At 38.5% G+C, this 14271-nt stretch overlaps 1 protein-coding gene across 1 annotated transcript in view; it reads left to right on the top strand.

Moving 5' to 3' along the window:
* The window catches only part of TRPS1 (transcriptional repressor GATA binding 1), a 220970-nt gene that overhangs the window by 60583 nt on the left and 146116 nt on the right, over positions 1–14271 (top strand). The window contains exon 4 of the mRNA XM_080909365.1: positions 5936–6539. Coding sequence (XP_080765491.1) covers positions 5936–6539 — 604 coding nt within the window. The remainder of the gene's footprint in view (positions 1–5935; positions 6540–14271) is intronic.

Here is a 14271-nt window from a genome sequence, read left to right as displayed (position 1 = left end):
TTCATTGATCTAGGGACCTTTTAGATTTTAGGTTATTCATCTATCATCTGATAATCTTTACAGAATTATTTGAAATTTGGAGCCTTATGATTTCAGTAATTCATGACTAGGTAGTATCTGGAAACTTAAATAAATATCTGTCACATTGGAAGCCTTAAGGATGTTAAATGAAGTAGTCATGCAGGTGGTTAAAATTCAATCTGCTATAGAAGTATTTTCTTCAATGCAGCATTTTAAAAATAGAATAAGAGGTCATCTTACCTTAACTTAGATCCATATTTGCTGATTATTCTTTATTTATAATAGCGCTCCTAGAGTGTCTATATGTTACACATTAGGGAACATTCTGGTCTTTGAGTGCTCGATGAACAAGAAGGAGACTATGACAACAATCAAGAAAAGCTTCTAAATGTACAACATGTGTGAAATAATTTACATACAAAACAGAACTGATATGGAACACAGGGAAATCTCAGCATAGAATCCTTAAGAGATGGGCTGTTCTGACTGGGGCTGAAATGTTATCCAATTAATAACTTAAAATGGGTCACTTAGCATCTTTTCATAATCTTATAAGCCCCCTAATTTACCTTGTACCTTTTATTATTTTCCATGCATGAATCTGTTTCTCACATCTTTTATTAATTTATGTTACTCAAACGACAGAACATCTATTTCCTATTGGTCACCATTTTTCTTTTCAAAACGCACGGTGCTATAATTCATGTTTAAGACCTAAGTAGGACAAAAGTCTTTTTTATAAACAACTGAAAGCAAGTGTTTTAGCTAAAACATACTTTAAATGCATGGCCAGACTTCCCCAAATTAAGGGGAATTTCCAAAGCTTATTTTTCACGTCACCAGGATCAAGCTACACTATAATGAGGGAGAAGTGAGAAGGAAGTGTGGCACGTGAGGCTGCGCAGAGGACAAATGCCAGAATGTCTGCTGCTCATGGTCAAGACTAATGCATGGGGTCATGCGTGGGGTCATCTGAAAAAAGATGCTGAATTCAGGAAATAAGCTTTAATAATGCTGTTCATTAGATGCGTTCTACATTCACTGTTCTACTGCTTGCTGTCAGAAAGAAATGTAAATCTGCCCATAGCAAAGCACTTCACTTTTAATTTGCAAAGTAGTCCTGGGTTAAGGTAAGTTCATTGTTACAAAGTTTGCTATGTGGATGGAGAGCCAGTACACCGTATGTGAAAAAGGTGGAGAGCAGAAATAGTAGATTTCGATATCTAGGGATCTTAGATAGAGGAATTTTCAGCGATAATGTCATAATTGCCGTGTGTTTCAAGAAATAAAATTATTGTGTAAAATTAATCATGTAATGCAAAACTTTACTGAAGGGGAGTCAATGAAGAAAAATGATTACAAATTAAAAAGCATAATTGTTGAAAATTTAAAAATGCAAATAGGAAAATTTCCAGATTAAGTAATAATAGTCTGTGAGGAAATCACAATGAGGCATTAGAATTATATTTTTGAATAAATATTTATTTAGATATTTAATTAATTTAATGATTTAATTTGCTTGGGTGTTTGGTCTGCATGTTTGTCTGTGCACCACTTGCTTGCTTGCTGACTCAGAGACTGGAAAAGGGTTGGATTTCCAGGTTCTGGAGTTACAAACAACTGGGAGCCACCATGTGGACTATGGTCTTCTGGAAAAGTAGACAGTTCTCTCACTTGCTAAGAATGTTACAGGACCATGGGGAAAATAATGTGTTGTATGTTTTTACCTTTATTCATAAACATTAATTATGAAAATGTATACCAATGTCCAGAACGTGTGCAACATAGTTGTCTGTAACAGAGTGTGTTGCTCAGTGGGAGAGTACGGGGGGGGGGGAGGCGTGCAAAGCTGTATGTATGTTCAGTTTGTAGTTCAGCGAACCAGATATGGAAACAAATATAAACGAAAGAGAACATAGATAGGAAACCCTATCTATTTAATAAGAGACATTTCAGGCTTGATAATGTCATAAACATTTCTCTTTATGACAGGCTTTATATTGGTTCCTATTTATTGCTTGCTTTTCTTTATTGGAAGACATATTTCTAGTTCGAGTAGTTACATATTAGGAACTATCATCCTTTCCAAAACAAATTAGAAACAGGAATTTTCTAGGCATAATATTGTGGGTTTTTCTTTTTCTAACACTAAGTGGAATAGACAGTTTAACATATTTGAAGATGAAGTACACTCTTCATTAAAGAAAGTTACTACAAATTAACTATTAGTCAGACTATTGAAACTTAAGAAATGAGCAGGGCATTTCTCAGTAAGACCCAGTACACCTCACTTCTAAAATATTTTGGCACACGTCTGTAATTCTAAAACATGGTCGGTAAAGGATCAGGAGTGCAAAGATCATTGTCAGAGCATCTTCCATAGTAAGTTTCTGATCAGCCTGGGCTACAGGAGACCCTGCCCCATAGAGCATACTCAAACAATATTGAGGTGGTTATTTTTATATTTTCTGGTTTGAATCTGCCTTTCAAGAACTTCACATCTTTTCTCCATCATTCTAAGACTGCCACTACACATCATAAATTTTGATACCAACAAAGAAGACCCTGAAAAATGACCAGTGACACTGGATAACAGTTATACTGATCTATGTGTAAAGTAAAATATTTTACTCACCTTCATTGACCTTACCTGTGTCATGATTTATCTGTAATTATTTGATTCTGTAAAGTTTAATGGATCAGTATTTATGATGTTTTTCATTTCCTTTGGTTACATTTTTATTCACTGTTGAAGAAAAACTATGGCTCAAATTTTTAGAATGGCTATTAATATTCAGTAAGAAAGTATCTTTCAGGAGGTACTTAACAACAGTTATGAGAAAAACAATGTAAGAAAGAAATGTAAAATATTGTTACTGCTGTTTTTTAATATACACCAAGACTGGCTTACTGTACAAATACAAATACCATCTGTCTTTGTTACTGTTCTTCTGTTGTGTGAGGACACCTCAATTAAGTCAACTTAGAGAAGAAAGAGTTTTGGGGGGACTTAAAATTTCAGGGGTTAGTGTTTATCACGTAGATGGTAGAGACCATGTCACTAGTCAGGAAACTTGATGTTAAAACAATGTCTGCAAACTTACATCTTGAAAAGATTTATGAGGCAGAGAGGAAGAGATATTGTGGATGTCTGTCAAACCTTCTTGTCAAACAAGGCTACACCTCCTAAACCTTCCCAAACAGTTCCACCAACTCTAGACCAAATATTCAAACATATGAGCCTATGGAGACCATTTTCACTCAAATCACCCTACCATTAGAGTTTTGTCAAATAAATAGCATTTTTAGCTGATTTTTTCCTGGAAGCAATCCTGATTCTTTTATTAATTATGAAAATCAAAAGAACCTCTAGTACCTTATGAATTGATGCTATTTTTGGGCGAAAAGATAACTACAGGTTACAATCTCAGAAGAATACTGAATAGATATTTTCATATCATGTGAACCTTCTACAAAATAGGGTAAGCTATTACACTTTTTCTTCTTACAGCAATTCAGAGTTGTTTAAGTCGAAGCCCAAGTTACTTTTCTATGATCAGATTGTTCTTGTTTTTCTGGAAAGAAATAATAATTTAGATGTTCATGTCTTGCAACGGCATCAGTTGACCTGTTTTGTAAATGGTTATTGTTCTCATTCTTTTTTTTTTTTTTAATCAAAGACATTTGATAGACCCTCCTTCATTTTGTCAGTATTTTATTTATTTTAAACCACTGGGGAATGTCCATGCTTCCGCATATTCAGAAGTGCAAGTTTTTGGGAGTTGGAAGTTTTTTGACATTACCGTGGGGAGCTTCGATGGCTGAGGCACAACCTCTCCACTTTGCTGTCCATCAACAAACCCTGGCCTTGAAAGCCTAGCTTTTTTGGTGTTTAATCATCAGACATGCCTCATAACCAGACACAGTTATCAATCCAGAAACTTATGTACCCTCCCCTGTATGTTTAAACCATGTTTATTTAGTGTTCCTTCCTTCTTGGTGGTCTCCTTAGGCTTGAATAAGACCCCTGCCACCGCAAACGCCAATGCCCTTTCAATGGACTGGCCAAACTGTTTCCCCTTCATTATTTATGTCTTTAATGACCTCTCTGTAAACTATCCAAAACATGCTCTTTTGTCTTTTGATTGCTAGTTTTATGTCAGCTTGATGCAAAATATAGTCATTTGACAGGAAGGAACCTCAACTGAGAAAATGGCTCCATAAAATCAAGCTGTAGACATGTGTGCAGGACATTTTTTTTAAAGATTACTTATTGTTGTTTGAGGGTCCAGTCATGCTGGATGAGGACCTACCCTTCATCTGTTGTCCAGGGTTGTATTCTAGAAAAAAGCAAGTTAAGCAAACCATGAGGAGTAAGCCAGTAAGCAGCACCCCTCCATCCATGGCTTCTGCAATCAGTTCCTGCCTCCAGGGACCTGCCCTGTTTGAGGTCCTGTCCTGACTTCGTTTAATAATGAATGGTAATGATGAAATATAAGCTAGATAAGCCTTTCCCCCCTAGGTTGCTTTGGTCATTTATTGTTCACAGCAGTAGTAAGCCTAATTAGAGCATTGTCTTCTCTTTCTTATGAAAGGATGGCTCCTTGTTATGACCTCCCTCAGAAAGGTCCTTGACTTTCCTAAGCAGCTTTCATAGGCTTTACACTATCTCTTTCAGGTCATTCTTTCCACACAGCTTTCTTTATACCTACATGTTTATTAAAACTTGTCATCTGGACTAGCAAGGGTGTGAGATCCCATTTTACCAGGATGTAGCCAGGAGATGGCGAGATGACATATTGATAATTATCTACAGTTGGATTAACTTCAAAAGATAGCTCAAAGAACTTACTGTTTTTATTTTGTTGTTGGTGTTGACATATGAAGTAAGTAAAAAGCACCTCATAGAATATTTGGAGCATTAAGTCAGGCTTTTTAATCAAAGGAAAACAAAAGCCTCATTGCGAAAAGTTGTGTGCTTTCTGATATGTTTTTTAAAGTTAAATACATTTTTGGATCAAACGTTTGTCCTAATATGGTAGTTGTTTTCTCTTTAACAATGGAAGTGTTCTAAAATCTGGCAATAAGATCTCTTTGTTTTATGAAAAAAGAAAGCAAACACACATGAACACATATGCACCTGTTTAGGTTTCTTTAACAAATATATCGGTATGAAGCACACACACACACACACACACACACACACACACACACACAAGCACATACACACCCATGCAGGCTCCTTTAACAAATATATCTGTACAGCAATCAACATGCTTTTTGACACCTAGCAAACTTTGTTTGCTCACTTTTTGTATCTATCTACAGATTTCTTCAGAAAATGCTTGTTTCAGTACGTCTTACCTTGTAGATTATATAGATCAGATAGCCTTATTTCACTGATTAAATTAATTTAAATATATGCTAGGAAGTAAAATGTAATCACGGAATATTTTAATATATGGGAAAGGTATAGAAAGGAACTCAGCATTGAAAATGTTAATGTATTTATAATGAAACTATCTCAGATAAAGAAAAAGTGAAGAGGTCATTGATTAAATCATGAATAGCCACTTAACTAATATAGAACTGATGATTATCCATCAAGATAAAGCTAACACCAGGTGATAATTAGGCTAAACGTCCAGTCCTAATGGTAATTAAATCCCTCGAGGTGAGTGTGTGTGTTTGTGTGTGTGTGTGTGTGTGTGTTAGTACGAAAGAAAATTTCACATTTTAATATGGAAATGAAAATGCCTGTTAATTAAATTATAATTTCTGGGTGTTGACAATACTGTATTTCTTTCAACCTCTGCTCCACTGCATGAGAGAAGTCCGGTGCGTGAGGACTATTTTAGCACAGAGCATTCCCTTCAAAATTCTGGCTTCCCATCGACTCTTTTCTTCCTTCCAGGAGAGCACACAGCTGCTACAAATGTCGCCAGTGCAGTTTCACAGCTGCTGACACCCAGTCACTCTTGGAGCACTTCAACACGGTCCACTGCCAGGAACAGGAAATCACTACTGCTAACGGCGAAGAGGATGGCCACGCCACAGCCACCATCAAAGAGGAGCCCAAGATTGACCTCAAAGTCTACAGTCTGCTAAACCCAGACTCTAAAATGGGAGAGACGGTTCCTGAGAGCACAGTTAAGAGAGAGAAACTCGATGACAAGGAAGGGCTGAAAGAGAAAATCTGGACTGAGAGTTCCGCTGACGACCTTCGCGGTGTGGCGTGGAGAGGAACGGACATCCTGCGGGGCAGTCCATCCTACGCTCAAGCAAGCCTGGGGCTCTTGACGCCTGTGTCCAGCTCCCAAGAGCAGACAAAGACTCTAAGGGACAGCCCCAACGTTGAAGCTGCCCATCTGGCACGACCTATGTATGGCTTGGCGGTAGATACCAAGGGCTTCCTGCAAGGGGCTCCCGCCGGTGGCGAGAAGTCTGCCTCTCTCACCCAGCAGTATCCTGCTTCTGGAGAGAGCAAGACCAAGGATGAATCGCAGTCGCTGTTACGGGTAGGAAGGTTTCCTTATTTCAAATAATTCGTATCGAACATACATTCTGTATACTTAGCCTAATGTATTGCGTAGTGGAATTTAATGACCTGTATTGGTGTAGAGATATTTTATATGCATGAAGGCCAAAGGAACAGAAAGTAGCTCATAGGGGCTTGTACCTAATCCACATTATGCAGTCCTAGATAGGCAGTTACCTGTTTGTCTCTGCTCTCCTTTATGATGAAGGCTGGTTAATCATTTTTGGTGAGAGGGAGCTTCCTAATCCCATAGAGATGCTCAGCTGTATTCAAATAATGATCTGACTGCCAAATTTTAAGATGCTATGATATATAGTCCACAGTAGGTAAAGGAGGTTAGCAGAGATTAAAACACTAAGAGTGTAAACTCCTGGGCGAGATGTTAATCCGGAAAGCAGCATTTCTTACACACACACACACACACACACACACACACACACACCACATACTGCCCAGAGAAGAGGTCCTTCTATTCCATACTCTAAGGGCCTTTTAGGGCTGGGAACAGGGGTGGGTGGGGATGAGAAAGAATCTACAACTAAGGGAAATCTTCATTAGTATGTTCTTGCAGTGTAAGCTCAATGCTCTCAAAAATTATTTTCCCCTTTGAAACCTCATGAGCTCCCATATGCTGTTTATGGGTTTTGCTCAAGGCAGACAGTTCCCTTCAGCATTTTACCTCAGTGCTGAGAAAGTTTAGTTATTTTTGCATGGTTTTGAAACTGTGTCCCTGCACAGAAGGTGGCATCAGAAAGATGCTCACTTTACCAAAAAACACCTGCATAGGAAATGGGAGTTCAGTCTGCCCAGGGCTTTGACCTGTAGGTCAGAGAGAAGCTCTTTGCTGTGAATTGGCTTAGCTGCTCTGTTCTTGCTTCCTTAGGATTCTCTGAAGTCTTTCCGTGTGTCTCAGGTGTCTGTGGAGTAGCCTTAAGAGCATCCCTTGGAGGCAACACAGTTAATTATAAAAGTCATTCCTAATCCTGCCTGATGCTAAGCCCTAGATGTAAGCCTTGAATAGAGAGAGGGTACTTTGTACTGTCAAGAAACAAAGCCATTTCCCTGTCGTCTGGCAGGGTCAATTGTTCTCCAAGTAGCTTTGGAAGGAAAGCGAACAGTGCTTTATCCTCAAGGAGCATGCTTGTTTCAGGCCACTTCTGTTGCAGAATCATGGGCGGATGCAACTGTATGACCGCAAGTAGCCATTTTAAGTGCTCTGTGTTATATATATGTTATTATATGTTGAGTGTCCATTGAACTTAGCACACTCGGGTGGTTTCCTTCAGCTGACTGCAGCCTCCCCCTGTCTTCCTTTTCCACATATCCGACATCTCTGCTTGCCCGTGAGTTGTTTTAAATTATTGTTTCTTAACTATTTCCAGTGTGTTAACTTTCCCACCTCCTTCCAAAAATTTGAGGTGATAAGCATCAGACTGGAAGCCTCACCGGTGTCAAGATCAGGCCGAGGAGGATAGAAAGTTTCTATAAACAATGCGTTCTTTTCCGTTCCTTTACTTCCTTAATTCCCTGACTGCAAGTCTGTATTGCACCATTTCAACTGTCCTCTCGGTTCCTCTGCACTGGCTGCTGATGTACGAATTTGAATTTCTCAGCACAACTACGTCCCCAGTGAAAGGATCAATCTCTTTCCTTGAGAGGGGTAATGATGCCCTCCACCAGTACTGTTTCAGGGTTTTTGGGCCACTCTAGTCATTATTGTTTGTTTTGTGAAACTGAGGACCCCTATATCTGGTGCATATAAATTTATTATTTAAAAGAATGAAAAGGTCCGCCTCCTACTTCATTTTAGAGTACAGGAGCACACACACACACACACACACACACACACAGTTCAAGAGTCAGATTTGTTCTTCTGCGACTTTGATAAAACTGGAGTCTTTAAGATTCATACCCTGTGTTATAAGGGTTCTTTTGGAAATCTCTAATTCTGTTTGCTATTTGGAATAGAAAAGGGTAGCTAGTTTGGTTCATTGTGCGATATTTGGTTTGATTTCTTAGCTGAATTTCAAATCTTTGATCTGTAACATCTTAATGATCTTGGAAAGAAACCTAGTTGCATTAACAAGCAGAGGAGATTTTGATTGAGAAATTGAGATTGCTATTCTTGGTGGTGGAATAGGAGACACTTCATTATCATAGACAATATATTGTCTGTTCATTTTGGAAGAAAGCGCCCTTCAGAGTATCATTATCAATGTTTAGTACAGGCAAAAATAATGCAGGTTCTACTGAGTAAAACCCTGAACTAGTATCTTGCTTATAAATGCTCCATAAAGGTATAGAGAGACAGGAGCGAGGTACCACATTCTACCTACGTAAAGGGCAGAGCATTAACTTTCAAGTTTCTGAAGCAGAGTGGAACGTGAAATAAGCTGCTCTCCAACATGTGTGTTTACTTCCAGTAACTGTGGAAACTCACTTAGGACATGGAAGTCATTTCTCATTGGTTTGATCAGTACAGCAGCATGCAGTTTAGTAAGCTAGTAAATGCTTTTATAGAAATTGCTGTTGCCGAGAGGAGAGGGGGGAAAAAACAACCTTCAAATCACTCTGGCAAGATGTATAAACTGATAGAAAAAGTCACTCACAGAAAGGTTGTCCTAGATTTTAGGACCTAGAATGTGGTGGCTTATATTGGCTCAGGACTGATAAGAAATGAAAGTATTTTCTTCCCTTTTTATCTTTTTGGATAGTTTATGTATTTACATTCAAATGTTATCCCTTCTCCAATGTCCCTTCTCCTGCTCCTATGAGGATGTTCTCCCTCCCACCCACCCCCTCCCACCACACCACCCTGGTTTCCCCTACACTGGGGAAACAAGCCTTCACAGAATCAAAGGCCTCTCCTGAACCGATTGCAGACAAGGCCATCCTCTGCTACATATGTGGCTGGAGCCGTCCATCCTGTAGCCACTCTATACTCTTTGGTTGGTGGGTTAGTCCCTGGGAGTTGTGAGGGTCTGGGTGGTTGATAATGTTGTTCTTCCTATGGGGCTGCAGGCCCCATCAGCTCCTTCAGTCCTTTCTCTAACTCCTCCAAATGTATTTAGGCTTCTTTCATAAAGCCTGTAACAATAATGCTGCTTTTCCGGATCTTCATTCTCTGAGGACACATTTTATTTTATTTTAATTAGATAACCTATTTTTACTGGGTTTGCTGCTCACAGTTAGTTGCCTTCCTACAAGTATAGAAGGAAGTGCTCCAGGAGAGTTTTTCTTTCAGAATATTCCTTTCACCAGCACCAGCCCCCTTTTCCTGTTGTGTATTTGCTTGTTTTAATCTTTCCCTTCTGTTGTGTCTAGGTCTAGAGCAGTCTTCGCCTTTTGTTGCAGGCTATCAGGCCATTGGCTTATGGGTGTTGTCCTTTAGTGAGTGCCCATTTGTTTTTGCCTTGTTAGGAAACCTGGAAGGAGCTCTACATTGTTTATACCACCTGTGTGGAGCACTGAGCTCAGGTAGTGACACCGGACACACTGGCTTAAGTTTTCCCTTGTAGATGGCTTTAAAAAAAAAAAAAGAGCCAGACTTTTTATTGCAATCATTAGGATGCTGAAGTCTTTGAGTATTTTGTGAGTTTGAAGAAGTAGTAACAATTCTTTGTTAAAACTTTTGTTATCTTTGTTGATAAAATTTGTTACATTTGTCCACAGTTATAGACAGAGGCTGCTTTATTACAAAAAAAAAAAAAAAAAAAAAAAAAAAAAAAACTTATTCCTTTGGTCACCAAAGTTTAATAAATAGAAAAGCAGTGTTTTCGCTTATATTTCAATTTGGCCTTGTGAAGAACTTATAAATATTCGATATTACCTATGCCAAATGGGGCAGTTAATTAGTTACATGTATTAAGATACCCTTTCCCTCTGTATTTAAGTGGTAGGTTATGATCTTGATTGGCCTCTGGGAGTTGCGATCTGTGGCCGGCCACTGCCTGTCCAAAGCGAGCCTGCAGGAAATCCAAACTCCTATCTCTGACCCAGCGTCTGCTTACTGCCTTCCTTATTATAGCAGTGTGGCTCAGTTAATGTTTGTCAGCTCATTGGAGGTCCTCAGATCCCAAGTGCCCGATAAGACAGGCAGCCCAATTACTTGCTCATCTCACAAAGCAGACCTTATTTCTCTTCTTCTTTAGCAGTGTTAAATTTATAGCCTAAAGGCTGCTGATAGTGGAGTCCTTTCAGATGCAAAAGAATGTTCTTTTGGTGGCAGCCATACAAGTAAGCCCCCCACCCCAGGATGAATAATACCTTTTACAGCTGACAGGAAACCTCAGAAACCTTTTTAAAGTAAAGATGAACCTGAGGAAAAAGAGCTATCTATTGCAGTGCTTCATGTATTTAATGAAAACCAAACCAGAATCTAAGTCACCACACAGGAAACAATGTCCTAATGTCTAGGTAAACAACCATTTCCCTCAGCATCTTCTAACCCTTTACAGGACTATAGTCTAACGCAAATGTGCGAGTTTCCGTCAGAGGCACGTTGATATAGTACTTGCCTATTGGGGAAATAAAACATAAATCTTACTATTTATATCTGGGGGCTTACCCAGATATTGTATAATTTCTGTATAATTATTGGCCTGTACTTTGTGTTGATGCAGTTTTAGAGGGAAGGGCTGGCAACTGTAAGGATAATTTATGGTCTAAACTCAAATACAGTTTGGGATCTTCAAAAATAAAGCCCAGGAATTGAGTTTAGTGTCAGTAATAGTGGGCATCCCCAGTTCAATTGTATTCGCTAAATGAGAATCTAGGTTGCGTTGTTTCCTTCTAAGTAGTCACTAATATTTTACAGCAAATCATAATTTTCTGATGGATAGAAAAGAGTGAAGTCATACACAAACAAGGCTGGACTTATTCCTTTTACTATTTAGGATTCTAGTAACTTAACTGTATGTTGTAATTTAGCTCCAGTGGCTCAAGTAGGTTTCTTTCTTTCTTTTTTTTAAGTATTCTTTCACACATAAAGCACGCCTTGTTGTAAGCTAGGCTGTTTCTAAAGTCTGGTGTGGATCCTCAGGCAGGGGATGCAGATAACTTCTTGAGTAGATCCATAGTCCATAAGAAGAGGTGTCTCCTCTCTATCTGTTTGTTTTTTCCTGTATAATCACCATTTGTGTGGCTTCTCCACTCTCCCCGCCCCTCTGCCCCTGACTACCTGAGGCAGAAGATACCGGGAATCTCAAAGGGAACCATTGTTGAGTTTGTTTAGGTGTGGAAGGGGAAGAATATACAGGTGACCCACATTTTGCATACAGAGATGTGCACAGCGATTTGGAAGTGTGTCTGCCATCAAACCTATCCTGATGTGAATCTACCTCATCTAGCCCTTTTCCCCCCAGTAACTAATAGAACGAGTAGATTTTACATTAAAATTTACATTACAGTCTTAAATAATATGTGATCATTTTGGGTTTTGTTACTGTTTCCTCCAAAAATGATAAACCTCTTTCTCTTCAGAATTTTCTTTCTTTACAGGCTTTGTTTAAGAGCTTTGAAAGATTGTGAAGCAAAGATGGTTCTGTGATGGGTTTACTACTTACTCAGGGAGGCTAGTCAATCTGGGGTTCCTACAGTGGAATTTGGGATTAAGATGAAATATGATACAGTGAATTTTTAATCACCTTCGTTCTTCCTTTGGGAGAAGCAATGCCATTTGTAGATGCTGATTTCTAGCAGTAACTTTGTGGAAAAAAAAAATTCTCCACTTTATTTTATAGTGTATTCTCTCTGAGTTGCCAGTGCTTAGAAAGGAGAAAACGGCATCTTAATTCTGTTTTTTTTATAATTATAGGACAAGTAAACTAAATGGCATGTTTGATATTCTTGTTCAACTTAGAGCAGAAGTTGCCTCGCAGGTATAATTGGCCATGTAAGCTTGTCTCTCTAAAGTAATATGTTTAATTTTTTTCTAAATAAACACATTATTAAAAATGAAGTATACTTAATTTTCCTACATTTAAAAGTGAAGGGTACTATTTCTCAAGACTTGGTGGATATGAGGTGCTGGTGATGTGTTTTTATTCTAGCTTTTTGGTAAAATCAGTAATTTATGTAGAGACAGCGTAAGCTTCATGACAAAGTGAATAACATTTATCTGTAATGTTACATTGCATTTAAGTTTTTGCATTCAAGACTTATTCTTGACCATGATTTTAAAAAAAGGGTCTTGGTAGAGAAATGACCCGTAAAATAATCTCTTCTCAGAGAATTAACTTTATGAACTTGGCTTATAATCCAATATATCATGAGAACAGCTCCGGAGCTGTCTAATTGGAATTCTCACCGAAGAAGACAAAACCTGTAGAGCTACTTCAGGAGAAAAAAAAAATCATGCCCAGGAAGGCATTAAAAATGAAGGAACTGTTAAAACATGGGCGGCTATTTGTACTTAATGGCTACGCAATTGAAACTTTAACATTTCAATTTCTATTACCTTTCGGTTAATTTATTAGGGCATTAATGCCATCATATTAATTAATCCGAAATCTTTGAAGTTGAAACTATTTCTCTTCCTTTTATTTAGACGAGGAAATGGAGGGAGTGATTACACAGTTTGCCAGAAGTCAGGCTGCATGTCAGGGCAGAAATGACGTGCTGCCCTGGCTGTCAGATTAGAGTCGCTGCATAGCTTCCTCTGCCCAACTTTGATTGCTAATAAGTGCTGGGGAGCTATGCAGACTTTCAGAGTGCGTTCGCTCTTCTGCATGCCCTGCGTCTCGAGTGCATGAATGACAGAGAAAAGCAGAGGTCTGAAGCTTTCCAGGTGACTCATGTCTATCACAAACAAAAGAGCTGTGCAGAAAATAAAAGTCATGGGGACACCGTAACACACAGGGAATTTTTCTGTTCCTGTTTTGGCCTCGGGTGTGTCGTTTAAGTACACTCACATATTTATTTTATTGGACCAAGGATTGTGTTCCTTATCATTCCATAGTTTGCTTTTGGATTTAACAATATGATGTGGAAGTTTCCACTTTCTCATAGAGGCATATCACAATATCTGCCTTAAGGCTTTATTATGATAGTAACCTACATTATATGTTTAATGTATTAACTGATGGACGACGTTTACATTATTTCCAATTTTGTTTGTGAAACACATTTTAAAGCTAGGCCTCAAGGTTCCTATCAGTAACACCAGCACTTAAAATGTTGGAGCAGATGAATTGTGGAATTCAAAGGACAGCTTCAATGACATGGTGAGTTTTAGGCTAGCCTTGGCTACAGAGTGGTGAGATTCTGTCTCAATGACTAACTAACCAATCACATAAAGAAAACCAGGCTAGCCTGGGCTACAGAGTGGTCAGATTCTGTCTTAATAACTAACTAACCAATCACATAAAGAAAACCAGGCTAGCCTGGGTTACAGAGTGGTGACATTCTGTCTCAATGACTAACTAACCAATCACATAAAGAAAACCAGGCTAGCCTGGGCTACAGATTCTGTCTTAATAACTAACTAACCAATCACATAAAGAAAACCAGGCTAGCCTGGGCTACGGAGTGCTCAGATTCTGTCTCAATAACTAACTAGCCAATCACATAAACAAAACAATCACCAAAAAGATACATTTATAATTGCCCCGTAGTAATTGTTTTTTTTTATTTCTTTGATATAGTTTTTATATAATTCATAATTTATATGAGAAATATGTGTAACAACTAATAATAATGTTTCGCTCACCAGT

The sequence above is a fragment of the Micromys minutus genome, assembly GCF_963924665.1.
Source record: "Micromys minutus genome assembly, chromosome: 33".
In the NCBI taxonomy this organism is placed as follows: Eukaryota; Metazoa; Chordata; class Mammalia; order Rodentia; family Muridae; genus Micromys; species Micromys minutus.
Note: the sequence above shows the minus strand (reverse complement) of the source record. Positions and strands in the feature narration are given on the sequence as shown.